This window comes from Gopherus evgoodei, chromosome 7, assembly GCF_007399415.2.
Source record: "Gopherus evgoodei ecotype Sinaloan lineage chromosome 7, rGopEvg1_v1.p, whole genome shotgun sequence".
In the NCBI taxonomy this organism is placed as follows: Eukaryota; Metazoa; Chordata; order Testudines; family Testudinidae; genus Gopherus; species Gopherus evgoodei.
Window position 1 is genome coordinate 80,918,905 of NC_044328.1, and position 27,991 is coordinate 80,946,895.

General features: G+C 58.6%; 1 protein-coding gene across 3 annotated transcripts in view; it reads left to right on the forward strand.

The window, feature by feature from the left end:
• The window catches only part of LOC115654948 (semaphorin-3F-like), a 102,308-nt gene that overhangs the window by 51,010 nt on the left and 23,307 nt on the right, over window positions 1-27,991 (forward strand). Inside the window, exons 1-5 of one of the 3 annotated variants that reach the window (XM_030569875.1) lie at window positions 13,481-13,574; window positions 18,444-18,604; window positions 22,330-22,392; window positions 24,195-24,314; window positions 27,349-27,438. In XM_030569875.1, the coding sequence (XP_030425735.1) occupies window positions 13,493-13,574; window positions 18,444-18,604; window positions 22,330-22,392; window positions 24,195-24,314; window positions 27,349-27,438 (516 nt within the window). In that variant the 5' untranslated portion in view covers window positions 13,481-13,492. Of the gene's footprint in view, window positions 1-13,480; window positions 13,575-18,443; window positions 18,605-22,329; window positions 22,393-24,194; window positions 24,315-27,348; window positions 27,439-27,991 lie in introns of those variants that run through there. The other 2 variants (XM_030569874.1, XM_030569876.1) reach the window with 2 other exon arrangements.

A 27,991-nucleotide genomic window follows, 5' to 3' on the forward strand; every position in this document is an offset into this window, starting at 1 on the left:
CACGGACACTCATGTACGTCTCCCCGGCCAGCTGAACCAACCAAAACCCCTTTCTGCTGCCTCACCCAGCCATCCCCCGACCCCTTCTCTCGCCTTTGTCTAGTTTCCCAGGCAGAAGATGTCACCTGACCCCAACCCCTTCCTGGGCTCAGGTTATGAAGGGCAGCCACATTGTTTAAGTCAAGGGTCTCAAACTCAATTTGCCTTAGGGCCAGTGCCAGTCCTCAAATCCTCCCTGTGGGCCAATAATGTCACTGTAGATGGTGTTCAGAAAATAAAACATTTATATTGTATTTTTTATTTTGAATTTCTTAGAAATAATAAAGCTGTCATACAACTTTATACAATTCTTCGCCTGCCAGAGAGTTTTTGGTGTTTGCCAGACACCTTGCAACACTTCAGTTCTGTCAATTTGTTGATGTTTGGCCTCCGTGACTGAGCAGTTGAAACCTTCAGGATTGCAGCAAGGTGTGCATCAGATAGTTGTGTTCAGTATTTTGACTTGTTTGTATTCATTGTGGAAAAAAGTAATACTGTCTCCATGGCTGACTCTGCCCGGCAACTAATGGTGGTATCTCTGTCCCTCTCTCCCAGTCAATGGGAGCTGTGGGGGATAGAGCCTACAGCAGACATTGCCAGCAGCGTCTGCCTGTGTCTCTCCTCCTGTCTCTCCTCTGCGGGCCGCAGTGAGGAGTTTCTCAGGCCTCAGATGGTCCGTGGGCCGGGAGTTTGAAACCTCTGGTTTAAGTGCTGGCCATCAAGTATCATCCCTCAGTGAAGTCACCCCCTTATTGCCCATCACCATCTAGTATTGGTACAGTACCCCAGGGAAATGGAGGCACACCCCGTGTTAGCAAAAGACAGTAAACTAGTAAAACTCCCATGCAACATTACCACGTTAATACTCCCTACTCTGTCACATACCCTTCCCCCAATCTACCCCAGCCTGCCTGACCCCTGGTACGCCCCGCCCCGATCTACCCCAGTCTGGCTGACCTCGCACACCCCTGTCCACCCCTCCCCCCGATCTACCTCAGCCTGCCTGTCCTCAGACCCCACTATCCGCTCACCATGGCCCCTCCCATCCTCACCCCACCTGTCCCTGCCCACACAGCCGTTCGCCCACGTGTTCTTTTCTCAAATCCCAGCCTCCCTGACCCTCTCCCTCCTCGCAGGGGGTAACTGCACCCTGTTCCCCTCCCCCCCAGGAGTTGCTGAGTTGCCCCTCGTTGATTCTCGACCCTTGGCTCAGAATGCAGACTGTGATGCCGGGGATGGAGCTGTCACACGAACAGGCCATGCATCGAAAGGCACCCCTGGTCAAGCAGCAGCGCCTGCTGTGGAACTGCGGGGGAGCACGCGGCCTACCAGGAATAGGGTCCTGGCATGTCCTGCATCTGCAGGCAGGGCGAGAGGTGCCAGCGGGCAGAGTTGAGCAGTGGCAGCAGAGAACAGGCCAGCTCAGGGCTGGTTGGTCAGTCTAGGCTCTGGGGTGGCCCTGGAGGTTGTGTCCTCATAGCACTGTGCCCTTATCCCCATTGCACCGAGGGAAATGGAGGCCCAGCGAGACTGAGGGTTTATCTGTGCTGCAATTGGGAGCTATGACTGCAGTTCATGTAGCCAGGCCCAAGTGAGCTCGCATGACAACAGCAGCGAAGGCATGGCGGCACAGGCTAGCCTCTCTGACCCAAGACCCTGGGCGCACACACCAGGGGCTCCCTGCTCGGTTTCAGTGCTTCACTGCTGTTGTTTCTCAAGCAAGCTTTGATCTGGCTAGAGAAGGGCTGATCAAGTGTGTCTACCAGGGCTGCAGCCACACCTCCAGGGCCCATTGCAGGCAGACCTTCAGTCTCACAGGGCTTCAGTTTCCTTCTGAGTTCAAGGATGGGTGTTAGCCTGGACTAGCCCACGGCCCTTCAGGAGGCTGCATGCAGCTCCCCCAGCCTGCATGGAGGCTCCACTAGCTGTCTAGCCTCCCCCAAGCGTCAGAGGCATCTGCCCCATGCTGCAGCATGGTACCCACGAACAGAGAGCAGATGCAGCCGAGCTGCTGACACCCATCGTCCTTCAAGCAAGCAGTGGGTGGAGGAAAGCAGAGGAGCCCGTGGGTCCATGGAAAGCCGGGAGGGTATTTGCACCATAGCGCTGTGCAGCGGCATGGCCTTGTGATGCAGCGCCAGGGCATCTGCAGCTCCCTGCTAGGGACCCAGGCTGGACTTCCCCAGTACTGGGGTTTGCTGGCTGGTGTGGATGTAAGTCTGCAGGGCCAGGTTCAGCACTCTGGAATTTACCCAGTGGCCAGCATCTCTTCTCTCTGAAAAGCAAAGCAGCATGAGAAGCTGTGGCAGAGTCCATCCAGGTCCCCCGCCCCGCCGGCCGCTCTCCTGGCCAAGGCTGCAGGAAACGCTCCGCCAGCAGCATCCCCGTGTTCGCTCACCACAGGGCCAGGAGGCTAAATTTAGCTCTTGAGGAGAGACCTTGGGCAGGATGGCCCCGGTTCCCTTTCCTGCCGTGTCTGGGACAAGAGGGGATTTCGGCCTCATCCGTCTCGGAGCAGCCCTACCTCTGCTGGCCCAAGCCAGGGGACGCCTCTTGGCTGCCATCGTGTTCTGCAGGGATGTGATGGGCCCGGCCGGACCTACAGCATTTCCTCCATTACAAGGCTCCGCGGCCACCCCGGGGCCAGGCCGAACACAGACGGGCATTTCAGTTCCCAGTGGAGAGAGCAGCCCAGTGTGTATTTGGGGTGCTGTAGCGCACAGTGGGCGGGACGTTCCACACACAGCTGCTTTGGTATCCAGAGCGAGTCTGTGTCCCGGGGCCATTCAGGGCCCCCCCTAGTCGGGATAGGGAGCCTGGCACTAGGGGAGCCAGAGTCTGTGGGGGGAGGACTGAGCCCCCACTCTTACAGCCCTGGTGCCTCATGGCAGACCACAGGTGGTGTCTGTGCCCACTTGAAACCGGCCGCAGGGCGCCCCTGCTGGAGGGGTACAGCCCAACCTTCATTGGGCTGCTGGATGCCCATCTGCACAGGCAAGGCTACAGAGGAGAAACATTCTCTGGCAGGGCTCCGCCTGAGCAGCAGATCAGAGCACCACTCGGGGCTGAGAGATCCCCAACAGGCAGGGCTGGCATTCACACAGCTGGCCCCGCTCCACCGGCCCCACACACAGAGGGCATGCTGTAGATAGAGAGGATCACCCGTGCTGCGGGTTAGGAGGGGCAGATGCAAACCCTGATGTTCCTCACACTTCTGCCCCCCAAGGCGAAGTGCCAGGGAGCCAAGCCCAGGCCAAGGATATTAAAACGCCTCTGGTTGGAGTCCAGACTCCAGGCCTTGGGATAGTGAGGCCCTGTACTCTGGTGGCCCCCTCCTGCTGGATCCCCCTCTCCAGGCAGCGGGGAACAGCACCTTCCAGAGCCCAAGCGCAGCTGCCTTGGGCCCCCTGAATTTCCCTGCACTCCCAGCAAGGATCCCATGAGCTCTAAAACAATGTCAACAAACCTGCCACCCGCAAACAATCCATCACCCCAGGGCTGTAGCTTATTGAAAACAGATCCGAGGGCCATAAACAAACCCTGTCTTTGCTGTGCTTTTGTTTGCTGTCACAGGTTGGGTTTCCTTGGCCAGCTGTATTGAATAAACCCAGCTTGAGTTCATCAATTATCCAGACACGCATCCACAGGTCCCCTGGGGAGCACACTAGCCCCACGTGCCGGCCTGCCGGAGTTCAGGAAAGGGGCTCGCCCACCTGAGACCTCGGGGAGGCAAACAGGCAGCCAACCGTCACGGCCAAAGGAGTCTGGTGAGCTCACATCCTGTGCCTGTGTTTCCTGCAGCGGAGGTGACCATGGCACAGCCCAGAAAGGAAACTGCCAATGACTTTGCCCGAATCAGAAAGGGAGGTGGCCGACTGCTCCCCTGACTCTTCCTACCCGTTTTCCAGCTCCCAATGACTCACATGTCAACCAAGGAGGCAAAAATCTGCCATTCTCTGCTTTGGGCGGACTACGCTCCCTGGGCTCCCTGCACCGCTGAGGATCACCTCACCCACCCAATCCTGCCTGCCCTTTTCTGGAGGAAGAAGGGATGAGTCATTGGGAAGATGATGGACATGCTGCCAGCTGCTGTGGCTCCCTAGGATGCACTCAGATGCTGAGCAATGTCCAGGCTGGGCTGGGAGATGCCCAAGGAAACCCAGGGGCTGCAAGAAGTGGTATTGGCAGTTCAGTAGGGGGGATGTTGCCACCTGTCGCCCACTGGCATTGGGGCTGGTGGCATCTTACAGATGAGCTGTTTGAGTTGGGGCAGGGGACTGAGTGTTTGTAGCCCCCAGCCTCCTGGGGTGTGCCTGGTCTGTTAGGAACTCCGGGAATAGGCACAAGAAACCGCCTGGCACTTTAGCACCACTGGCTTTCCTGGTAACCACACTCTGACTCCCGAAATTCCCCCCATGATTGCAGCTGTATTCGATCCTCTCCCTGCCTTTGTGTCCCAAAACGGGTTGCTGGGATACATGTGTACCCCTTTGGGTCCAAACCAGACCGGACTGTGCGCAGTCACACCCTCAGAACCTGCTTGGCACCCCCTCTGTATACCCCTCCTCCCCCCGTCTCCCTGGGCGTCCGGTCCACCGAAGCACCAGGTGAGGGCTCTTTAAGCCCCTCCTGTGGCAGCGCTAGCTTCCGGCCCCACAGGCCTAGCTTTAAGGACAAGGAACTAGAGAACGAGAGCTGGAGATTTCCTTCCCAGCCGCCACAAAAGCTGAGCTCAGCAGGGAGCGCCCAGAACAGGTTGCTGCCCCCGCACAGCACAGCCAGAGAGCAAGGAGGGTAGAATTTGGGCCCCAGGGAGAGCTGGGCAGGCCCGTTGGAGGAGCAGGAGAGCTGCCTCAGCCTCCTGCACTGGGAGGAGCATAATGGGGAGACCTCTACCCCTCTGAGCTGTGTGGCTCCTGAAGAACCACTGTCTGGAGGCCTCGGGGGGAGCCATTTCGAACCCTTGCACTTGAGCATGGACGGGGCTTCTGGGGGAGCGGAGGTGGAGCTGTCACTGCCGGCTCCCCCAGGCGTCTCCTTCCTGTCTCCTGCACCTGTCTTGCAATGGGGGCATGGTCACAGGAACTGGGGGAGTCTCTGGATTCAGAACCTCTTCCCGTCCTGGCAGCAGGAAGAGCAACAGGAGCAGCCCTGAGAAGGCAGTGAGGGGCTCTCCAGGGAATTGGTGGAGAGGCCAGCAGTAGCTGGAGCTTCAGTGGGGAATTAGCACCATGAGTGGTGATAAGGGGGTCAGGCTGGCACCAGCCGAGCAGGTACATCCCTGAGCTGCTCCACACCCACCCCAACTGCCAGCTCCAGCCAGGATGCCACCAGCTGAACCTACACTAGCCCCAGCCAGCTGTGGTTGGCCCCTGACAGGACACTGGAGGGGTTGCAGCCCTGCAGCCCTTCCCCAGGCCAGTTGGAGGGGAGAGGTGCCCCAGGGTGCACAGCCTTTGTGGCTCTATGGTTGGCACGAGTCTCATGGGCAGCTGAGAGGGGGCTGCGCAGGCCAACGGCCCAGGGAGCAGGTGCTGTGTCCCCATGCTAGCTCTGAGAATCTTGCCTTGGGATCAACAGGCAGCAGGTTTCTATCCCAGTCCCAGGTGGGGGCAGCATGCCCTAGGCTGGCCCTGTGGGGCAGCGTGTGGCCAGTTGAGGGGCAGTGCTAACCCCAGGCTCCTAGTGAAGGTGCCCCCAGTGAAAGGTAGCAGGCTGCGTGTGGGGCTCTGTGAATGCAGATGGCATTGCAGTCTAGCCCAGGAAACCAGACTCCAGCGTGGGCATGAACAGCACCGGCACCCGCGTTGGTCAGACAAGCCTGTTAGCGAGGCATGCTGTGAGCTCTGAGCCCAGTCCCCAGCTTGGCACCCCTCTGCGGCGTGGGCCCAGTGATGCCGGGTCCACAGGGGAGAGGCTAAGGAACCTGGGTGCAGTGAGGATCACTGGCAGGTCAGCGCCTGTCCCAGGGCAGGGAGGGAGCAAGGGGGTCTGGGCCTAGCTCTGGTGGCAGGTGGTTCCCTAGGTGTGTCTAGGACTCTGACCATCCTGCTTGGCCAAGTGGGCCAGGGACTGGCAGAAGCAGTGGGTCAGGCTCACAGGCCCCATGTCTCGCGTTGGCAGTGACGCACTGGTTGCGTGAATGCCTTGCAGTGATACACACACATACACACACACACAGCATAATTTGTCCCATTCCTGTTTGGTTTTGTTGTCGAAAGTTCAGAAAGTTGCTGTCTGTCTAACGAACATGATAACAAAATAATTGCAGCCAGCTCTGGTGTGTGGGGAGATCTTTAATCAGGGTCATGGAAAGGGAAGCAGAGAGGAAGAGCAGGAGCTTGGAGCTGTGGACAGGCCTTCACAGACTGCACTGGCGAGGGGCATTCTGCACCCCTCTGATGGTGTGGGAAAATTTGCATGGGTGAGCGCTCACGGAAAAAGGGTCACGAATACTCGTGCATCTCCCCCGTCGGTCAGGAGCCCCAGATCCCACCCCATGAACCCACACGGACCCATCCCACCCACACATGGATTATCCCCAGGAGCCTGCCATGGGTCTGCAAGCCCACTGGAAGGCTTGGTGCAGCTTCTGTCTCTGCCCACTGCTAACCCCAGATGTGATCGCAGGTGGGACATCTCCACACATTCCTCACCCAGGTCTCCAGAGGTGCTCTTCTCCCTAGGACAAGCTGTGCCTCTCATCTGCCAGCACAACGCCCATCCTGCCTGCCTGTGCCCTGTTCACACGCATCACCCAGCTGGAACACCCAAGTTAATGAAAACCTGTCACAGCCTTTGCCCAGGCCATTAGCACAGTAATAGGGGTGGCCCCCCACGCCTGTTACTTTCCTGATGGCTTTGCTAATTTAAAGGGACAGTGCCCCTCATTTGAACTGTCAGGCCCCCGCGCCTGGGGAGAGTATTGCCAGGGCTACCCCAGTGAGGCGGAACAGGCTAATTCACTCTAATTGGTTCTCGTCTAGAGCTGAGGAGCGGTTCCAGGGAGGGTGTCAAATGGACACTCATGGAGTCAAATGGACACTCAGGTATTTCCTTGTAGCTTCGATTATTGTTTATGTGCATGCTGGTCACACCAGCCTGGTCTCAGTCTGGCACCCCGCTGTGCCTGGCGCTGGACAGACACAGAGCAGAGCAGTCCCTGCCCCGGGGCGGCAGGGGTAATCACCTCTTGGAAGGTCCTTTTCTGTTTGACACACAAACACACACACTCTCTGTTCCTGCACACACAAAAACACACACTTTTCCTACACACACACACTGTTCATACACACACACACACTGTTCCTGCACACACACACACACACACACATGTGGCTTCCCCTCAGCCCTTCCCCAGGCTGCCCTTTGCAGACCCACTGGGGGTTTTGCCCTATGCCAGAAATGCTGTGGAAAGAGTTAATTGGTAAGCTGCGCCCTGTTGCCTGTACTGCCTGAGGATCAGCCCTGCCACACGCCATGGGAGAAGTTCCCAACCTGGTTGAGGGGTGGGGGGCGCTGAGGTGTGGTATCTAGGAGAGCAGAGCTGGCTGCACAGAGCACAACAGGCTGGACTCGGCAAAGCTGCTCATTCTTCACATTAGTACCCAGTCCCACAGTCAGACCTTCAAAGATATTCTGGTGCCTAGCTGCCCTAGGAATCAGCTCCTTTGTGGACCTGGCCTTAGTACGTTCAGTGGTCCCAGAAGGAGCTGGGTGGCAGCATTGGTCAGGTCCTGCTGTATCCCATGTGGCAGAGGGGTCAGGGCCATGCTGTAGAGGGGAAAAGCAGAATTCATTTCACAGCTGTGGGACACAGACAGACCCTGTGGTTCCCTCTGGCTTTTCAGACTGGCGGTCCAGGGTTCTCATGGCCTAGCCTGGACTTGGCAGTCACAGAAGGGACAGTGCACTAAGACAGGGCAGAGGGCATGCCCGCTGGGAGCCAAGGACGGCAGTGAGCGACTGATTGAGGCGTCACTCACTTCGCCTAACCACTATCATTTTGGAGCACACCAGAGAATTGTTTTGCTTCCTTTCCTGTGGCTAGAGGAAGAGCAAAATAGACATGTCCCTAGGCTGGTTCGACTTCCCACATGCATGTGTGTGTGCGCGCGTGCATGCAAATGTGTGTGTGCGCACACACATATGCATGTGTGTGTGCATGCATTTGCATGTGTGAGTGTTCACGTATGTGCATGCACACACACACAACCGGGGCACAGTGACCCTACTCTCAAACACTATGGGATGTTAAATGGGCTGGGATCTAAGTTACTGTAGAGAATTCTTTCCTGGGTGCTGGCTGGTGAGTCTTGCCCACATGCTCAGGGTTTAACTGATCGCCATATTTGGGGTCGGGAAGGAATTTTCCTCCAGGGCAGATTGGCAGAGGCCCTGGAGGTTTTTCACCTTCTTCTGCAGCATGGGGCACTGGTCACTTGCTGGCAGATTCTCTGCAGCTTGAGGCCTTCAAACCACAATTTGAGGACTTCAATAACTCAGACATAGGTTAGGGGGTTGTTATAGAAGTGGATGGGTGAGATTGTGTGGCCTGCATTGTGCAGGAGGTCAGACTAGATGATCATAATGGTCCCGTCTGACCTTAAAGTCTATGAGTCTATCACAAGAACAGGTTTCAGATACACCCTAGGGCAGAAGATCTCGAAATAGAGGGTGTCTGGTCTGTTATGCCCAGCTACGAAGCTGAGCCCCACACCCCGTCTCGGGACAGCTAAGCCGAGAGTTTCTTTCATAGGCCAACCTTACTACAGTCTTGTACAGTCTGTGTTGTCTGGGCTGTGGAAGGGTGCCGGGTACTGGGGCTGACAGAGAGCGGGAGATGGAGGCATGGTACTAGAAAATATGTTCCAACTCCTACGTCACTAGTGCACTGTGCTTTTAAGAGACGTGGTAGTGGTTCATGCATGCATGCACATACACACCGGGAACACGCATGCAGACACACACGCACAGGCTGGGAACACACACACACACACACACACACACACACACACACACAGGGTGGGAACGCACGCACACATGCACCCACACTGAGGCTGGGAACATGTACACACACACCGGGTGGGAATGCACACACAGACACACGCACAGGCTGGGAACATGCACATGCACACGCACACCGGGTGGGAACGCACACACAGGCACACCCACACTGAGGCTGGGAACATGCACACACACACAGGTTGAGAACGCACACACAGACACACCCACACTAAGGCTGGGAACACGCACACACACAGAGGATGGGAATGCACACACAGACACACCCACACTGAGGCTGGAAGCATGTACAAGCACACAAACACAGGGTGGGAAAGCACACACAGACAAGCACTGAGGCTGGGAACACGCACATGTACATGCACACACATGCAGAGGATGGGAACACATGCACACACGCATGTGCACTGAGGCTGGGAACACACATGCACCCACACACTCACACACAGGCTGGGCAGATGAGAGGCTGGCTGGAGATAGGGTGTGGGCAGAGTGGCCCCTGTCCTGGTCTCCAGGTCCAAGGGATGTTAGTTGTGCTGCAGGCTCTGCTCTGCCCTGCCCTGCCCTGCCTCCTGGCCCCAGTGGGGTCTCTGGAATGTCGCTGCCCAGGGCCCCCTTCCAAGGCTGTGCCATGAGCCTCATCTGCACCAAATTCTGGGGAGCAGCTCTGCCAGCGGGCACTGCCTGTGCTGTATGAATCCAGGGCGGGGCACCACATGGAGGTGGCGCGGGGAAGTTGAGAGCCCGAGTGAGCCCCAATCTGGTGCTGCCATGCCAGGTTCTGGATATCCCAGGCACACCGTGAAACTGAGAGCCCTGGGGCTGTGGCGGAGGGCACAGCTAGGACAATGTCGAATGTGGACAGGGCCGGGAGCAGGGGCGTGGCAGGAGTGTGCAAGGGGCAGCTGGGCCCCCCTTAGCCTGTGGGGTAGCAGCAGCTAGGGAGGATGCTGGAGCAGCAAGCGCCGCACAACATAAACAGAGCTGGCCGAGGCTGCCGGCCCCCCTTCCTGCGTCTCCTACTTGGGCGATCGCTCAGCCCAGCTGGGAGCCAGATGTGGAGCCACCCACCAGCTTCCATGCCAGATGTTTGTTTGGGAAGAGTGAGGACAAAGGCATCTGCTCCCAGCAAGGGACATACTGGGATGTTGCAGCGGGCAGGGTGCCAGCCCCCTTCCACCCCCCCCCCCCCCCCCCGCACTCTTCCCCCCAGGCATTGCCTGCTGTGGCAGTCGGGCAGGCAGCTCCCAGGTAGCGCACTAGGGCACCGGGGGGGGGGGGGGCGCCTCCAGAGAGCTACGGTCATAGCATGGGGCCTCAAAGGCACAGCTGGGCCTGGGGGCTGGAGCTGGGCCGGGAATGGAGATGTACTGGGGTCTGGTGGGGAGAGCCCCCAATACAGATTTGTCGCTCTTCTCAGTTTCTGCTACTCACCCCAATTCCCTCCGCCCCCTACCCCTCCCAACTTCCCCCTGCACCCTCACTACTCCCCTCAGACCCACTGCTCTCTCCCAACTGCCCCCTGCCCCGTCCCTACTCCTAGTCCTCCCTTCCCCTTCCCAACTCCTTCCTGCCCCCCACTCCTCCCAAGTCTCCCCAGCTCACCTACCCCCCCAACTCCCCACTTCCCCTTCCCAACTTCCCCCAGCTCCCCTGCCCCTTCACAACTCCCCTCTGCCCCCTCCCTATTCGCCTCAGCTTCCCAATTCTCCCACCCAACTCCTCCACCCCCTCCCAATTCCTCCTGCCCCCTTTGCCCCACCCCACATTAGACAGGGAGGAATTTATTCCTCCCACCCCCAGGGACTCATGCCCACTGACTGCCCCCTCCAGCCCCCCCTGACCTTTGCCCTCCACCTCCCTGCCACCCCAGGCCCGGCCTGAATTTCCCGATGGGGCTGGGGTGAATGGCCTTAGGCCTGGTCCGGAGCCTGTTGCTCTCTGTGGAAAGGCCCCAACGGCTTTGGGTCCAACTTGGAAGCAGCCCAGCAGGAGATCGAAGTGGACGAACCTTGGTGGCAGGATGCCAGGAAAGGTGGGGCTTTGAGGGAGCATGGATGAGTTGTCTAACGCTCCCCCCAGTGGAAGTGTAGTTGAGATGCCCGTGGACACCCTGTCTGGGTAGCCTGTGCCAGCTCATCTGCCCACAGACCACACTTCCATTCACTCAGCCAGGGGACTGTACTGGAGACTGGTTCTCCTGGGGAGCCTTTGCCCGGTGTGGGTTGTCTGGCTGTGGGAACGGGAGGGAAATGTAGCTTGTTATCAGCACCTGGCTTCCCCTGCAGGCTCTCCTAGGCGCTGTGGGTTCTCACGAGCCCTGGAAGCGGAGGGGCAGGGGGTCGCTGAAATCGCTGAGTGCTTTGCCATCATAATAACCCAGGATGGAGAGGCTGTGGACATGTGCTGGATCCCTGCCTGGTGGGGCCTGGAAAATAGTCCTACGTCCCCTTTGTGCCCTTTCGTAGCACAGCCTGTGTAGCCATATAGGTATAGTTGCTGCATTCATCAACCACTTAAAGGATCTCCTGCCCTGCTCCCCACAGCGCCTCCTGCTGGAACAGGCTGGGGCTGGAGTAGATGGGAGCTCTCCCACAGCCAGTGCTCTTGCCCCCTCCCCACAGTACCTCCTGCTGGGAGAGGCTAGGACTAGAGTAGAGAAGAAGTCTGTCAAAAGAAAGTTTCCTTTTCTGGAGAGACTTTGGAGGCATCTCTTGCACGTGGACATCCTTGGATGACCTTGACAGGACTTGTTATTTCAGCCATACCCGACAGAGCTGTGATTGCAGCGATGCGAAGAAGAAATCCAAAGGGCACTGCTAGTTGCAGGCCTGCAAGTGTGCTGCTGGATTCAGTGTTTGCAGGGAAGAGGGGACCTGGCTGGGAGGCAGGGGATCGAATAAAAACTCTTGGGACTCCCTCCCCACTTGTGTGAGGCCAGTGCGGGGACCTGGGGGATTTTAGATTTCAGTGAGTGATGCAGAGAGCTGGCTAGGATGGGAGCCAAGCGGGTGCCTGGCAGTGCTGTATGCCATCCCAGAACAGTCCCAGGAGCTGGGTTACTAAGACCTTGCAGAAGATGCACCCTGATCAGTGCATAAAGGGAACCGATGTCCAGACCCAATGCTATTTTGGGATGTGGGCGGAGCTGGGTTTGTGGGGGGCAGTCAGGGCTGGGACGTGGTAGAACCGAGCAGTGGGGGAGCAGAACGAAGCACAAGTGTCCCTTGACACAGTTTGGGTGTCCAACACTGACTCTGCCCATCATGCTATGGGCACTGCTAGGGTATGGCTGTGAGGGACCTTGCATGTCTGAATCCTGGCTGGCACTGGAGGGGCACTGCCAGAAAGAATTAGAGTAGCTGAGAGCTCCTGCCCCCTACCCACAACGCCCCCTGCTGGGAGAGACTGAGGCTGACATAGCTGGGAGCTCCCACACAGCCAGCACTCCTGCCTGCAGCACCCTGTGCTGGGAGAAGCTGGGGCTGGAGTAGCCAGGAGCTCCCCCACAGCCAGCGTTCCTTCCCCCTCCCCACAACGCCCCCTGCTGGGCAAGGCTGGGGCTGAGAGAGGGAGCTCACGCCACTGGCGTCCTGTTTAGTGCTGATGGCACACTGCTTGGAGGAATCCCTCATCTCCTGTGGAGCATTGGGTGCCCTTGGTGAATGGAAGTGTACGCCTTGTACTGATGAGCCAGCTGCAGGCTGCCCACACTGCCTGTCTCCTGATAGGCATTCCGGGACATGCCCTGAGAGGTGGCATCACTCCGCATCCCTGGCCAATGATCCAGGTGGCATCATTGCAGTGCCCCTCTAAGCACACCCTGCATGCAGGCCTTTCCTATCCCGTTGATGTTGCTTTTGGCCCATGGATGTAATCTGGCCTGGGCCTCTGCTATTCCCTGCCACTTCCTCCTGGGTGTGCCATGGCAGGAGGGGTGGGCTGGTTGGCTGGAAGGAAGAGAAGATAGGGAAGTCTGAGGGATGGATGGGAGTATATATGGACCTGTGGCTGGCTGACTGGATGGATGCAGGGAGGGAGGGAGGGAGGAATGGGTGGATGGACAGATGGATGGAAGGGAGGGATGGATGGACGGAGAGAGGGAGAGATGAATGGATGGATGGATGGATGGATGGACAGATGGACAGAGGGAGGGTTGGACAGAGGGATGGATAATGTAATCAGACTGAGTCCCATTATAGTGCTAGTGACACTGTATGCTTACGAAGACCTGGCTCTTGCCCAGAGCATCTGTAGCACTCCTGACTTCCATCTGTCTGCCTCATTTAGCACGTGAATATTCATGACCCTCATTATACTCTCAGTCGTTTCTCCCACACTCAGGCTAAAAATAACTTCCCAAGGGGGAATATTTCCTTCCTAGAATATAAAGCTCCCGTGCCTCTGGTTCACCGGCTCACAACATTGCATGCGGGGCCCATCAGATGCCAAGAGAAGCTCCCACAATGAGAGACAGACCTACCCCATGGGGACATTACAGACCTACCCAGGTTGGCTCTTTGTCCTTTCAACCACTCACTCTCTTGTCTTTTTGGGCTTTCCTTCCCCTGGACTGGTTCCAGGTCCTTCCACACAGCTCAGCACAAGGTGGATGAGTCTCAAGAGCCCATGATTTCAGTGTGCTGGTGCTGATCAGAAATAAAAGGGCATGAGGGTCTTTGCTGCAGTCCTTAGGGGAATCCATCTCCAGAGAGCGAGGGAGGGAAAGAAAGAAAGAAAGACTAGCAAGCAGCATTCAGCCTAAATGGCCAAGGGTTGGAACCATCACTGGTGTCACTCCATTGAGGGCAGGAGATCTCAGGTGTGGCCTGGCTTTGGGAAGAGCTCTCCACCTATGAGGCACCTGAGTAAGGACCAGATTTCCCCACACACTCCACACCCAACAGCTCCTGCTAAGGCACCTCAGGGCAGGTTCTCAGGGTTCACTCAGCATGCTGAGCTCTCAGTCAGATCTGGTCCCTCGGTGTGGTTTGGACCCAGTCCTTCCAGGCCACTGCATTCCTGGCGTTTGTCCCAAAAGGCCCCGCTCAGATGGGGAAAAGTACAGAGGTGTGCACCTGGGAAGCTTCTAAACTATGGTGAGGAAGTGAGGATGGCAGGATGGATGGCTTTGCCAGCTCAGGCACTGGAGCTATTCATGCCACACAGCTTGTGGGATGGCTGTGGGGGGCTCTTCCCAGAGACCCCCCATTCTGAGTACAGTCAGTCAGCACGCAGCGAGGGAGTCTCCCAAGCGCCAATCAGCTGGGGCGGTAGCATCACTGCTGTGTTTAGTATTACTCATCCTCAGCAGCAAGCTGGGTGGGACTCTACTGGAGTTAGGAGTCTGGCTCAGTCCTGGCCAGTGCCCATTGGCACGGAGCCATGGTTGCTGCCCCGGCAGGCCCGGGGATTGATCTTCTGGCTGATGTATGAGTACGCCTTGGCAAGATTCATGGGGTGCGGCCTACTCAGTGTTGTGTGGCTGGCATTGCTGGTGAACAGGGCTTTCTGAGGAGTGCCGTGACAGTCAGGAGGCAGGGGAGGGTGAATCCCCTGTTAACATCTGTGCTGGCTCCATCCGGGGCAAGGCAGCACATGGTGGTCATGGTGTCTGCGGGAGCTGGTGCCAGTAGGGCTTGGGGGTGACACATGGCTCCAGAGTTCAGGCGTCGTTAAAGATCCCATCACACTGCGCCCCATAGGGGGTTTAATGCCTCTGTGGCGTGGGAGGGGGCAGGAGGCTCGGTGCTGCTCATCCAGGGTGAGCAGAGGCGGCTGCGGTGGGATGAGGGTTTGCAGCCCTAGTGCCCACAAGGAGCGGGCAGGTGGGGGCTCTGGTGCCCAGGCAATGGGGCTTGTTTCCCTTGCAGGATAATTGGGGCAGCTCCCAGCAGATAGCAGAGTCCTGCTGTGGCCGATGGTACACCTGGGGCTGTCTGGGCCTGCCTGGCATGGGAGCCCAGCCAGAGGGGGCCTTGGACCTGGAAAGTGGGCACAGATCTGCCTTTTGGGGGAATCCTGCACCAGTAACCTGGGCAGGAGCTAGCTGATCCCCTGGCATCCAGCAAGGCAGGTGTTGGGCAACCCCCCTCCACACACACACACACCTCCCAGTACGAGCAGCTTGGCTATTAGCGTGGCAAAAATAGTGGTGTCCTTGGCAGTGCTGGGGCATGAGGGAGGGGTTGTTCAGAGGCAAACCAGGGGCTTCCAATATTCCCCCCTCTCCACTCCTGTACCCCGTGCGGGGGCACCTGCTGCAGACAGTGTCCTGAGCTGGGATTTTTCAATGAGTTCTCTCTGTGCCACCCAGCTCTGTGCCACCCAGTCCTGCCTCCTGGATGGATGGGTGTGTATGTATAGGGAGGGAGGGAGGGAGGAATGGATGGATGAATGGATGTGTACAGGGATGGATGGATGAGTGTGTATGTGCAGGGATGGATGGATGGATATGTACAGGGATGGATGGATGAGTGCATATATGCAGGGATGGATGTGTACAGGGATGGATGGATGGGTGGGTATGTACAGGGGGATGGATGGATATGTACAGGGATGGATGGATGGGTGGGTATGTACAGGGAGGGATGGATGGATGGATGGATACGTACAGGGATGGATGGATGGGTGTGTATGTACAGGGAGGGAGGGATGGATGGATGTGTACAGGGATGGGTGGGAGGGTGGGTATGTACAGGGAGGGAGGGAGGGATGGATGGTTGGATGGATGTGTACAGGGATGGATGGATGAGTATGTACAGGGATGGGTGGATGGATGGATGGGTGGATGGATGGATGGGTGTGTACGTACAGGGATGGATGGATGGATGGATGGATGGATGTGTACGGGGATGGATGGATGAGTGTGTATGTACAGGGAGGGACGGATGGATGGATGGATGAATGTGTATGTGCAGGGATAGATGGATGGATGGATGGATGGATGTGTACAGGGATGGATGGGTGAGTGTGTATATACAGAGGTAGGTGGATGGATGATAATATTCTACATTGCCATGGGGCCGGCCAAAGTATTTGACTGCTTGACTTTCTGATGCGAGGGGCCAGAGCCTTATTCTGAGCTCAGGGCCTCATTGTGCCAGGCACTGCACGTACACAAGAGAGAGAATCCCTGGCAAGAGAGTCCCTGCCCCCACAGGCTACCAGTCTTAAATACCCACAGGCTGGGAGCCGGCACAGAGGGGGAAGGCAATTGCTGATGGTGCCTGGCACAGCTGGTCATAGACCCTGATGCTCAGTCCGCTCTGCCTTATGACCCAGCTCCCCAGGATGCTCAGAATCCCCTTTTCCTGCAGCCCCCCTTCACTGACTGGCAGCTGTGGGCACAGATTCCTGACACAGCTCAACGGGCACCTATGCTGGGCCCTATGCCCAGCTGCTGCCAGCCTGTCATGCTGAGATCTCTAGTATGTCTGGACTCCCAAAGGGATTTGCAGGAAATGCCTCAGGGCTGGGTGCAAGGGCCTCGGCCGCCCACCCCCCGCTGCACAACCTGGCTCCGCTGCCTGGGTGCCAGTCACTGCCAGGGAAAGGACACCCAGATGGGCCCTGCTGGAGATCCCACCCCTGCAGTCCACATTGCCCTCTGCATCCCCTAGGGCCATGGCTCTGCCTGCCCCTCTTCTAAGGGGCCAGGAGCTTGACTGGACCCTATTCCTAGCTGGTCAGTGGGCAGGCCACTGCCCGCTCTGGGATCAGTGGGTGTGAGCTGCCCTCACAACGTCTGCAGGATCCAATGCCATGGAGCAGGACGGGGCCCTCTGGATTCCAGGGCCCCAGCCTGAGCAGAGCACTGCCCCATCTGCCAAGGGGACCTTCCTGGGTGTGGGTTGCAGAAATGTCTGGCTGCCAGCGGGGATGGGGGAATGATAAGTTGGCCGATCACTGGCATTTAGCTGCCCACTGGCTGAGCCATGAATCTCTCAAGCCCAAGCAGCTCTGCCCATCCTGAGGCGCTCAGCACTAAGTGATGCCGCAGGGCAGTGAACAAGCCCTGGCTATCTCAGGGGCTGTGCCGTGGGGGTTCCCCAGTGCCCTGCGCCGTGACAGCATGTGAAGAGGTTGTCCCACTGTGCCAGGCCATCTGTCAGATCCTGTGTGATCCGGGCATCCTTAGGGGAGCTTGTTTGGAAGGGCACCGTGGTCTCCACGGAAACCTCAGGGGCTAAAGGAAAAGGTGATGGTGACTCAGTAGGGGGCACTCTCCCCTGTGAGCTAGTGTGTGCCCTAGTGCAGCACTAGGGGGCACTGTGCCACAGGGAGTGGGGCAGGTGGCTCAGTAGGGGGTGCTCTCCGAGCCGATTCTGGCCCCAATAACCCAGTGTGGTGCTAATGGGCACTGTGCTGCAGGAAATGGGAGGGGGTGTGTGCTCCCCTCTGACTAGTGCTGACCCCAATGCTCCAGGGAGACTGAAATTCCTGTATAATTTCATTGGGATACAGGATTGTTCTCCGCTCCCTGGGCGGTGTTGTGTGGGCTTGTAGACACGTCCCACCCCAGATGTGGTTGCCTTTCAGTGCTTGATGACACGACCTGGGTGTCTACAGGCATGAGTGAAAGGGTTGTGGGCTGGGATTTCTTGATGTGAAAGGTGCCGTTGGCGTGTCCAGTGTTAGCCTTTAGGAGAACTAACAGAAGTGGGGGAAGGGTGGGTGGAAGTGCAAAGAGAGACGGGGCAGGGATGGGGTGGGGCTGCTCAGATCTGTCCCATAGGACAGTGGTCGGTCTGAGTTTAAGGATGGTCAGTCTGCGGAGCATGTTAAACACAGGCCACATGGTGCCAAGGCCTGGATCATTGTAATCCCCTGCCAGCCCCATCCCTCCCCAGCCCAGGGGTACCCGGGCATGGGTCATTGTGATCCCCTGCTCGCCCCATCCCTGCCCAGCCCAATGATACCCGGGCCTGGGTCATTGTAACCCCCTGCCAGCCCTCTCCTTGCCTGGCCTAAGGTGCCTGGGCCTGAGCAGAAGGGCTACTTTATGCCCATGGTTGATCGGTGGAAGATCAGTCCAGGAGTGAGGAGGGAATGCTGGAGGGTCCTGGCCTGTGGTTCGGGCACTCAGAGCCTGGGGGCCCTGGTGTGTGGGTTGGGCACTCAGAGGCTGGGGGGCCCTGGTGTGTGGGTTGGGTGCTCAGAGCCTGGCAGGGCCGACCCTGGGATGTGTGACGTAGTCCTATTGCACCCCAAAGCTGTGGGGGTTTGAACCTTGTGGCTGTTGAGGCTGTGGTGGGCGTCACAGCCCTGTCTTGCGGGCTGACTAATTCTGAGGCGAGGGGTCATTGCTCTCTTGGATGCCGCTGCACCCAGAGTCCCGCCAGGAGGACCCTGACCCCACCATCTGTGTTTGCCTGCAGAGCTGAAGGCCACCAGCACCGCTCACTTCTTCAACTTCCTGCTCAACTCCACGGACTACCGCATCCTGCTGAAGGACGAGGACCACGACCGCATGTACGTGGGCAGCAAGGACTACATCCTCTCGCTGGACCTGCATGACATCAACCGGGAACCCCTCATTGTAAGGGCCCTTCCAACTTGCCCCCACCTGGGGGGCCCGCAAGGGATGAAGTGGGGCAGGAGGGGGAAGAATGCTAGGCCCCTGGGTGGAGTGAAATGAGTTGATAGCCACCATCCATCCCCGGCTTTGCCTGGTTCCACCTCATATTGAGTCATTGCCAGTGGGAGACCAGGGCCCAGGGACATGAGACCTTTGCTGGGGACTGTCCTAGTTCTAGTGTACACTTCCCCCAGGACCTTGGCAGGCTGCGAAGCCGAGAGCCAGTCGGGGCCTTTTGCTGACTGACTTAGGAAGCTCCAGCTATTAAATTGATCCCTGAGAAGGTTGATCCTCAGTGATGGGAGCCTGTGTGGGGAGGACAGATCCAATAGCTATGGTCTTGGACCTAATGGACAAAGGCAGAACCTGCCCAATGGCTGGGAGCTGAAGCCAGAGAAACACATACTAGGAATAAGGTACAAATTTCTCTAGGTTGGGGTTCAAAGCTGGCCCATCCCAGTGGTGACTGTCTCAATCCTACGGCCCTTCCCGTCTCTTTGGGGACAGAGAAATGGGCTCCTGTCTCAGTCAGGGTCTCCCTAAAGGCCCCTGACCCAGTGCTTTTTCTGATGTCTCAGCAGAGAGGCCGAGCATTAAGTGGAGACTTGCCCCGTGGGCTGGCTCTGCAGGGAGCTTTCTGAAGATTCCCCATTGGCGCTAGCGAGAGTGGAAGCACTAGAGCAGACGGGGCTCCGATGCCTGTGCTCCTGCGCTGGCTAATCCTGCTCTGAGTGTAGCTGGGCCACCCAGTAAAAACACCAGCCTCCATAGGCAGCCTGAGTACTCCAGTGCGGCTGCTTTCAGTGGCACGGTGTCAGCAGTGGGAGATGGGCAGGAAAACCTCTGAACTGATGAGGCCATCAGGGGGATGCTCTCACTCAGCGGCCAGCCAGGCACCACTGACCAGCACCAGAGTCACCCCCAGCACGCCCACGCATAGTCATTAGGGTTGCCAACTTTCTAATTGCACACAACAGAACACCCTTGCCTCTGCCCCTTCCCCTTCACCAAGGCCCCACCCCTGCTCCACCCCTTCTCTGAGGTCCTGCCCCCACTCACTCCAGCCCTCTCCTCCCCCCCATCACTCACTCTCCCCCACCCTCACTCACTTTCAGTGGACTGAGGCAGGGTACCAGAGGGGGTTAGGGCTGGAGTAGGGGGTTGGGGTGCAGGAGGAGGTGTGGGGTGCAGGCTATGGGAGGGAGTTTGGGTGTGGGAAGAGGTTCCAACAGGGGCAGGGGGTTGGGGTGCAGGTGGAGGTATGAGGTCTGGGAGGGAGTTTGGGTGCGGGAAGGGGTTATGACCAGGTGCAGTGGTTGGGGTGCAGGTTGGGGATCGCTCCGTCCAGGCAGCGCTTACCTCAAGCGGCTCCCAGTTGGCGGCGCAGCAGGACTAAAGCTCCCTGCCTGCCCACCTGCCTGCCCTGGTTGCGTATGGCTCCTGGAACTGGCCGGTATGTCTGGACATTAGCGGAGGCATGGCCAGGCAGCTCTGTGTGGTACATGCTGCCCGTGCCTGCAGGCCATTGGCCTGCGGTTCCAGGCCAATGGGAGCTGCAGACCTGGGGTTGGGGCAGGGGCAGAATGTGGAGTTTCCCTGATCGCTCCTGTGCCTAGGGGCCACAGGGACATGCCAACCGCGGCTGGGAGACACGCAGAGCCAGGGTAGGCAGGGTAGACCTGCTGCACCACTGACTGGAGTTGCCTGGATCCCTTTTCGACTGGGCGTTTCAGTCGAAAACCGGTTGCCTGGTAATCCTAATGGCCGTGTGGTGATGAAGCTGTTGGGGAGGGGAGGATGAGCTTGCCTAGACCCTGCCTCCTCTCTTCTCAGCTCTTAGTACTGCATGTGGGATGTCATGTGGCAAAGCCACCCCCAGAGCATTCCCAGGTCCCTCACAAGAGCCCTGCTGGCCCATCAGACTGGGCTCAGCTGGGCCGTCTCTGGAGAGCTTTCCCCGGCCTATGGCTCCTGGGGCCTGGCCAACAGGGAGGCATGGAGCAGCAGCAGCAGATTGTAGGTCCATGCCCGAGATTGGGGAGGGGCTAAGGGGCAGGATATGCTGAGCAGGAAGGCTGCCAGCCCCTCTTGGGTCCTTTATCTACCTCTGGGCCGCCTTCCCGATCTGGTGCCTGAGCTTCAGGGGAGGAGACCAGGAGCAGATTTACTATGAAACAAACCAACAACAGAGGGGTCCCCAAAATGCAGGACAAATATCTGACAACCTGCTCCTGAGTCCCAGCCAGCGGCGCAGCAGGGCTCAGGCAGGCAGGCTGCCTTGCATGCCATGGCTGGTGGCCCCACACCACTCCCGGAAGCGGCCGGCTGCTGCGCGCCCCTGGCTGGGGGGAGACAGCTCCGTGCACTGCCCCCACCCTGGGCAGCACATGGAGACCCGCTGCTCCCCTCCCCACAAAGGGCACGCAGAGACATGCCAGCAGCAGCGCAGCAGGGCTAAAGCAGCTCCCTGCCCACTCTGCCTCCTGCCTCCATGCTGCTTTGCTCCCAGAAGCAGATGGCATGTCCCTGCGGTCCCTGGGGGAGGAGGTGTTTCTGCGTGCTGCCGCCGCCCTGAGCACCAACTCCGCAGCTCCCACTGGCCGCAGTTCCCGGCCAATGGGAACTGTGGGGGCAGTGCCTGCAGGCAGCAGCATCCGGAGACTCCCTGGCCCCCCACCACCTAGGAGCCACTGATGGAGGGGTGTGTGCGCTGGTCACTTTGGGAGCCACGCCATCCAAGTTATGCGCCCACCTCCGTCCCCCTCCTGCACCCAAACCCCCAGCCCCAGGCCAGAGCCCACACCCCGCACCTAAACTTCCTCCCAGAGCCTGCACCCCTCACCCCTCCTCCCACACCCCAATCTCCTGCCTCAGCCCAGAGCCCTCACCCAGCACCCAAACTTCCTCCTGCCCGCACTCCCTCCTGCCTCCAACCCCCTGCCCCAATCAAGGTACCTCACTTTATTTTCATGTACTTCCTATTATTTATAGAAGAAGGATGGATGAAAAACGCGAGGGAGGGAGATAAGAGAGAATGTTTTTTTTCTTGGCTGGGTCCCAAAGGGGGTGTTGAAAATGAAGCTGCACACAGGGCCCCACTAACTCTAAATCCGCCACTGGAGGAGATGCCTTCTCCATGGGCCAGAAGTGGAACCACCACTGGGGAGAAGGGAATTCACCCGCCCCGTCTGTCAGCCCAGGGCAGCTTCTGCCAGCCCCTGGAACACAGTGAGATGCAGGGTCCTGGTTTGTCCCCGTGTGCTGGCCCAGGGCCGCCCAGAGAATGGGGCAAGTGAGGCAATTTGCCGCAGGCTCCGGGCCCCTCAGGAGCCCCGTGAGTCTGGCCCAGTGGCGGTCCCAGTCTTCAGTGGCAGGGGGCCCTTCAGTTCTGCCGAAGATGCAGAGCAACTGAAGGCCCCTTGCTGCCAAAATGTCGCCGAAGACCCAGACCACCGCTGGATGAGTACAAGCGCTGCAGCCCCCCCGCTTTGCCCCAGGCCCCCTGAATCCTCTGGGCAGCCCGGTGCTGGCCGAGCTGTTGGCTGTTCCCGCTGGGAAGCTGGTAGCAGACCCTGGCACGGAGCTCTCTGAGGGGCCCAGGACTTGGCTGCGTGGGTTCAGCCAGATCTAAATTTAGACCCAGTGGAACACCCCAGGTGATGACTCGGCATCTGTTGTTTTGTCAGATCCACTGGCCTGCGTCCCAGCAGCGGATCGACGAGTGTGTCTTGTCGGGGAAGAACAACAACGTGAGTCCTTCTGGGGGCATGCAGCCGGGGGCTGGGCAAAGACACCTGCGGGCATGGAGAACCGGCCCGGGCACTCCTTCAGGGTTGGCTCTTTGAGATCCACACTCGTCGAGTCAGCTGACGGACTACAGGCTGTAATGGTGACAGAGAATCTCCACCTGGGTGCTCTGCACCCCAGCGTTGTGATACTGGCACGTGGTTTAAGAGGCTGTTGGCTCACCAGGGGAACGTGTGTGTGACCTTTCCCTGGCACATTGCTATGGTAACCAATCAACTATGGGGAGAGGATCCAGGTCGCCTGGGCCTGGTGATCATTCCATCATTCAACCTGCGGGAGGGTCTGAGTTCGGTCCTTGTTGTGTTGGGAGGCTCAGTGGCCATGGCAGGGCGCTGAGAGCTGGGGACGTCCTCTCGTTCCAACGGATGTCTCAGGGCCCAAGCTGGAGACGATGTGGGTGTGGGGGCAGTGGCACCCCCCAGAAATCTTGCCCATGGGACGCACCTGTGGAGCCATTCCCCCTGCACCGCTGCTCCCAGCACCTTGCCCCCTGAGCCCATGCTAGGCTCAGCGCCAGTCTGCCAGCCTGGCCCACCCAGGTACAGCATCAGTCCCCATCCCTGAGAGTGGAAGTGGGGTGCTCGGGGGGAAGGCCTGGTGCAGGAACCAGCCCCATGGCAGCGGCGATGAGCAGCACTGGCTGCCCCTGCCCATGCAGGTTTGGCCCTGTGGCCCCTCTGTCAAGATCACAGGGTAAGGAGGGGTAGCGGGGCAGCCAGCACTGCTGCTCCCTGCATCCTACATGCCGTGTGGTCACTGCTGCTCGGGGCACACCCAGGCTCAGGCCAGGCTCCTGCTGGTAGCAGCCAGGCACCACCAGAAATCCTCAGCCCACGCGCCCCGCGGTTCCCGTCAGGCCATCGAACGAGTCTGCATGGCTCCAGGAAAGTGAGGGGTTGGCGGTCACTGAGCTGCTTCCGCTGGAGCCAAGCCCTGCATGCCTGGCAGCCACCTGATACTGAGTCCTTCCCTCCACTGGTCGCTCAGCTACTGCCACTCCTGCTGCAGGGCTCCCCACCCCCCCACAACAAACATGCCTGAGCCTCCACTCGGCCTCCCAGCTTTCCAACGACTCCTTCCCCAGCTTCCCCCACTGCACTCCCAGGCTTCCCTCCCCCAACACGGAGGAAACAGGAGCTGCGAACAGGATGCCTGGCCCTGACCCTGGGTCGATAACTAAGGAGCTGAGCCCAGCAGGACACCCAGCCCTAATTGCTGTACTGCTGCATCTCACCCATTCGTAACGCAGCCTGACTGGCCCCAGAATGCAGCCCCAGTGAGACCAGCCCTGGAGCAGAAAGGGGTGGTGCGCCCACTGGTCTGTGACCCAGAGCAGAGAGGGTGGGGTGCCCGCTTGCCTGCGCCCTGAAGCAGGGCAGGGAGCATTGGCTTGGGGGGTTGCTTATGGCTACACCAGCCCTAGCCACTCCCAGTGGGACTCAATATGGGGAGAAAGTTCCTTCACTGAGTCCCCAGGGTTGGATCAGCTCCAGGCCACGCAGCAGTATCTACTGACCCTCACCATCCCTGGGCTATTTGAATCCCTCTGCTCAGAGGAGCCCCAGGCTTGGCATCAGGCTACGCCACCCCTCTCACACCAGGACACCCTCCTGGCTACATGCCAGTCCCCAGCAGCCCTGACATCTGAGGCCTGAGCATGCACCATGTGAGCAGGACTGGGGCGGGCATGGGTGTGCCGAGCATCCTGCGCGTGCTCCCCTCTCATTCTCCTCCTGCTTCGCAGGGCGAATGTGGCAACTTCATCCGCCTGATCCAGCCCTGGAACCGGACCCACCTGTATGTCTGCGGCACTGGCGCCTACAACCCCATCTGCACCTTTGTCAACAGGGGGCGCAAAGCACAGGTGAGGCGCCGGGGGGGCCACTGCTCAGCCACGCACGCCGAGCCAGAGGGGTGGCATCTCCTTAGCCCAGGGAGCTGGCCTAGGCATGACAAGTCCTGCAGGGCACCCTGGGTGGTGCAGTATTTACTCCAAGAGGCTGTCACCCTGGCTCAGCTTGTGTCTTGCAGTCGCTCTCAGCCCAGTGGACCCTGCGAGAGGCCCATAAGAGGCCTGGCCAAGGTCTCTGGCACAAGGCCAGGCAGCTGCTCCTCGCAGTCTGGAACCTGGGGCCATTGTAGCCAGCTCAAAAGAGGGCACTCATGGAATATAGCAGCCGTCTGGCCATCCCGGTGTCTCTGAACTATATGTGTGGGGTTCACTTTACATGGATTTCCTTGCCAGGGGGAGTTTTCAGCAACTGATCCCCTTTGGACAGGATCCTTGGGCAGGGAAGGGCTCCATCTTGAAAGCAGTCGGGGGGCCCTGCACTGTGCTAAGATGTGCCATGCCCCTGGCTCTCACTGAAGATCTGCCGGGAGCTTTGCACAGGTGGGAGCTTTGAGGTGAGAGAATCTCTGTTTTGGGCCTGGCTGCCTGCAGAGTCATTGGCGCTGCTCGGTGTCCTAGCTTGGGGCGCTGAGTGGTCCCACCCAGGGGCTGGAATGTCTCTCTCCCCTTGGAGACTGATGAGTTTTGGCGGCATGGGGTACATGGGGAATGCAGAAATTTTTGCATAGCAGATGCTCAGGTAGCCGTGGGGAGGGAGGGGTAAATGAGAGAGAGGGTTTGGTACATTTCACTTTAGTTTACACCAGTGAATTCTTTGTATGTGTCTAAGACAGGCTCATGCCCCCAGAGTCAAGGGCGGGGACACATATTAAAAAGTCAAAAATGAAGTAATTGGGTGCTGCTCCTCAGCTCGGCTCCACCGGAGCTCTGGTAGCGCTCAGCACTAGGTTATTCTATCATGTGCGTACGGAGAGGTGTGGAATGGAGAATCTCAGTTTTTGCGTCGCAGCGAGTCCTGTGTTACTGGAGAGCTAATCCCATGCACGGGTCAGCGCCTCGGTCCCATTACTAAGCCCGCCTGTGTCTGCGAATGGCTTCATTAATACTGCTGCCCCTCTGCCGAGCAGCAGCGGAGCTCGGGGCCTGCGGGCCAGCCTGCCAGTGGAGGAGAAAGCAGCGACAAAGAGTGTGGGGAGATTCGCAGTGTATCCACCAGGCCCGGAACTGAGGTGGGCCCAAACCATCCAGGAATCTCGCCCACGCACTCGATTCTTCAGCAGCAATTCGCCCTCCGGACTTGACTCTAGTTAGAGAGGATGGGGCGGCGAGCAAACTGCCCTGCTTCTTGCCACAGCTCCCCCCTACAGAATGTGCATCACAGCACCCAAGCACCCCGGCATTTCTTCCAGCTGGCCAACTTGTAAGTCTGGGGAACAGCGTCACACGGTGACACCCGCTGTGTCATGGACTGTGCCTGGCTAACACCTGCCTTGTTCTGACTGTGTGATTTGGGTTCATCACTCACAGCTGAACGGTGATGCGTTTTTGCGCACTCTGCAATAAATGGATGCATCCCTTCCTGGCTTTCTATTGGCTGTCATGTGAGGGTTTCTATTGGCTGCCTGACTCAGAGGATGGGGGTTGGGACAGAGGGGCTTCCCCACATCCATATCATCCATTCCAATCCAGCTGTGATCCCTGATGAGCAGAGTCTGTGCTGTCCCCTCCTTAGGGCTGTTTAGGGGCTCATGTGGATCTCAGTGCATTTCTCCTGGGGCTGCATCCCCTAATCGCCGTGAGCATCAGGGGCCCTAATGTACCTCGGGCCCTTGCTGTCAGTCTCCTCCAAGAGGCCAAGGAAGGAGGGGATCACTCCCCAGCCTGGGGGGTGGAGGGAAATCTAATCCCACATGCTGTGGGAGTGGGCTTTTCTTTCTGAGAGGCTCCGCCCACCACCTCCCAGGTTTCAAATAGGCTGTGGCTGTTGCTGGACAGGGTGTGGCCCTCTTGTTCGTCCTGGGGTCCAGGTGGGCTGGTACCTCCCAGTAGCACAGCACTGCAGTCCATTGGAGAGAATCCAGACAGTAAAGCTGTGCATAAGGTAACTTAGAGAAGAAGGAGCTGGCCCCACGCAGCAGCTTTGTGGGATTGCGATAATCCTGGCTTTCCTCATCATCCTCATGCTTCAGGGCAAGAGCTGGGGTCAGGAAGGGATTTCCCAGCCATGCTACAGAACTGTGGGCTCCATACTATTCCCAGCTGAGACAGGTGGTCTCAGAGGCCAGATTTGCCAGGGCGGCACCTCCTGTATAGCGCCCATGGGCACCGCTGAGCAAGCCTGGATGAGTGTGGGATAAGGACTGGGAAGCCCTGACGCTCCTCGAACCCCAGGCCACATCAGGGAATTTGCGGCTGTCCTGGCCTCTTGGCAGCCTGGGGTTCTCAGTCTGGGTGTCACGAAGATGCGGCAGGCAGAGCAAAGGGCACGGTTATGTATACTGTGTGGCAGGTCTGAGCCAGCCATGTGGCATTTGGTCACACGCAGTCCCAGAGACAGGGCAGGACCCAGCTCTGAGGGAGCCAGGATTCTCTGAGGTTTAACTGAGGTTCTTGGTCCGTCCCCCTGTCCCCGGGGAGGAGAGGGGGGTTGTCACAAAGGTCCACATCTGCTGTCAGTGTCAGTACTGGGCAGCAGGAGGCCCATCCAGTGTGTGCCATACACACGTGCCACATATGCTGGCACACATCATGCCCGCACATGCCATCACAAGCATGCTATCATGCTAGCACATGGTGGGCACAATCCCATGAGGCCCGCACAATAGCCTGGGCATACTCACAATGCCCTGGGCTCAAGAGCGCTGGGTTTGCCCACAGGGGCACTCTAGGAGCTGGGGCAGGCATGCTGTCTAGGGGCGGAGGGAGTTTCTTGCCCTTCCAGGTGGGCATAACTCCCTCCCGCTGCCCTAGTGCCCATCCCTACCCATCCCCCGGGTGGCCTCTGGCCCCCCCAGCTCTAACTCTCTGCACTGCTCCTTCTCCTCAGGCCTTTGCACTGACCCAAAGCGTCCAGCCGGGAGGACGGGGAAGCCGAGCCGCTGACTCCTCCCACAACCTGACACCAACAGAACGCAAGGTGGGACTCACGCTCAGACCCCCCCCAAGGGCAGGAGCCGGCTCCCCTCCCAGGGCGTTCCTGGGCTCCCTAACCTTCCTCCCCCATGGCATGCACCTAACCGCTAACCCCCAGCTGGGCATGCCCCTTGCAATGGCTGAGCTGTCTGTGCCACCACCCAGCACAGAGCAGCCAGTCCTCGCATCTCCTCTCAGACTAACACCTTGCTCCCCTAGGCCTTGCTCCAGACGCTGTGGGGAGGAGGGATACTGTCAGGGGCCCCATGCCGGGAATGGAGCCACTGGCTCTAGATTCCCTTTAGAGCACCGACCATTCGCAGGGGTGAGGGAACAGTGGATGTTGGGCCTGATTGTTGGTAGGACCTATCAAAACACATGCAGGCGCTCCCCAGCCTGGCTCTTTAAGCACAGCAGTGCCCACCACCCAGGCAGGAAAGCTGACAACGCTCCAGCTGGAGATGGATTATGTTGTTTAATTGGGAATGGGCCAGATCGGGCGGGGGAATGGGATGTACAGCTCTGAGGCCCTGCTCCTGACAGTGTCTCTTTGACAA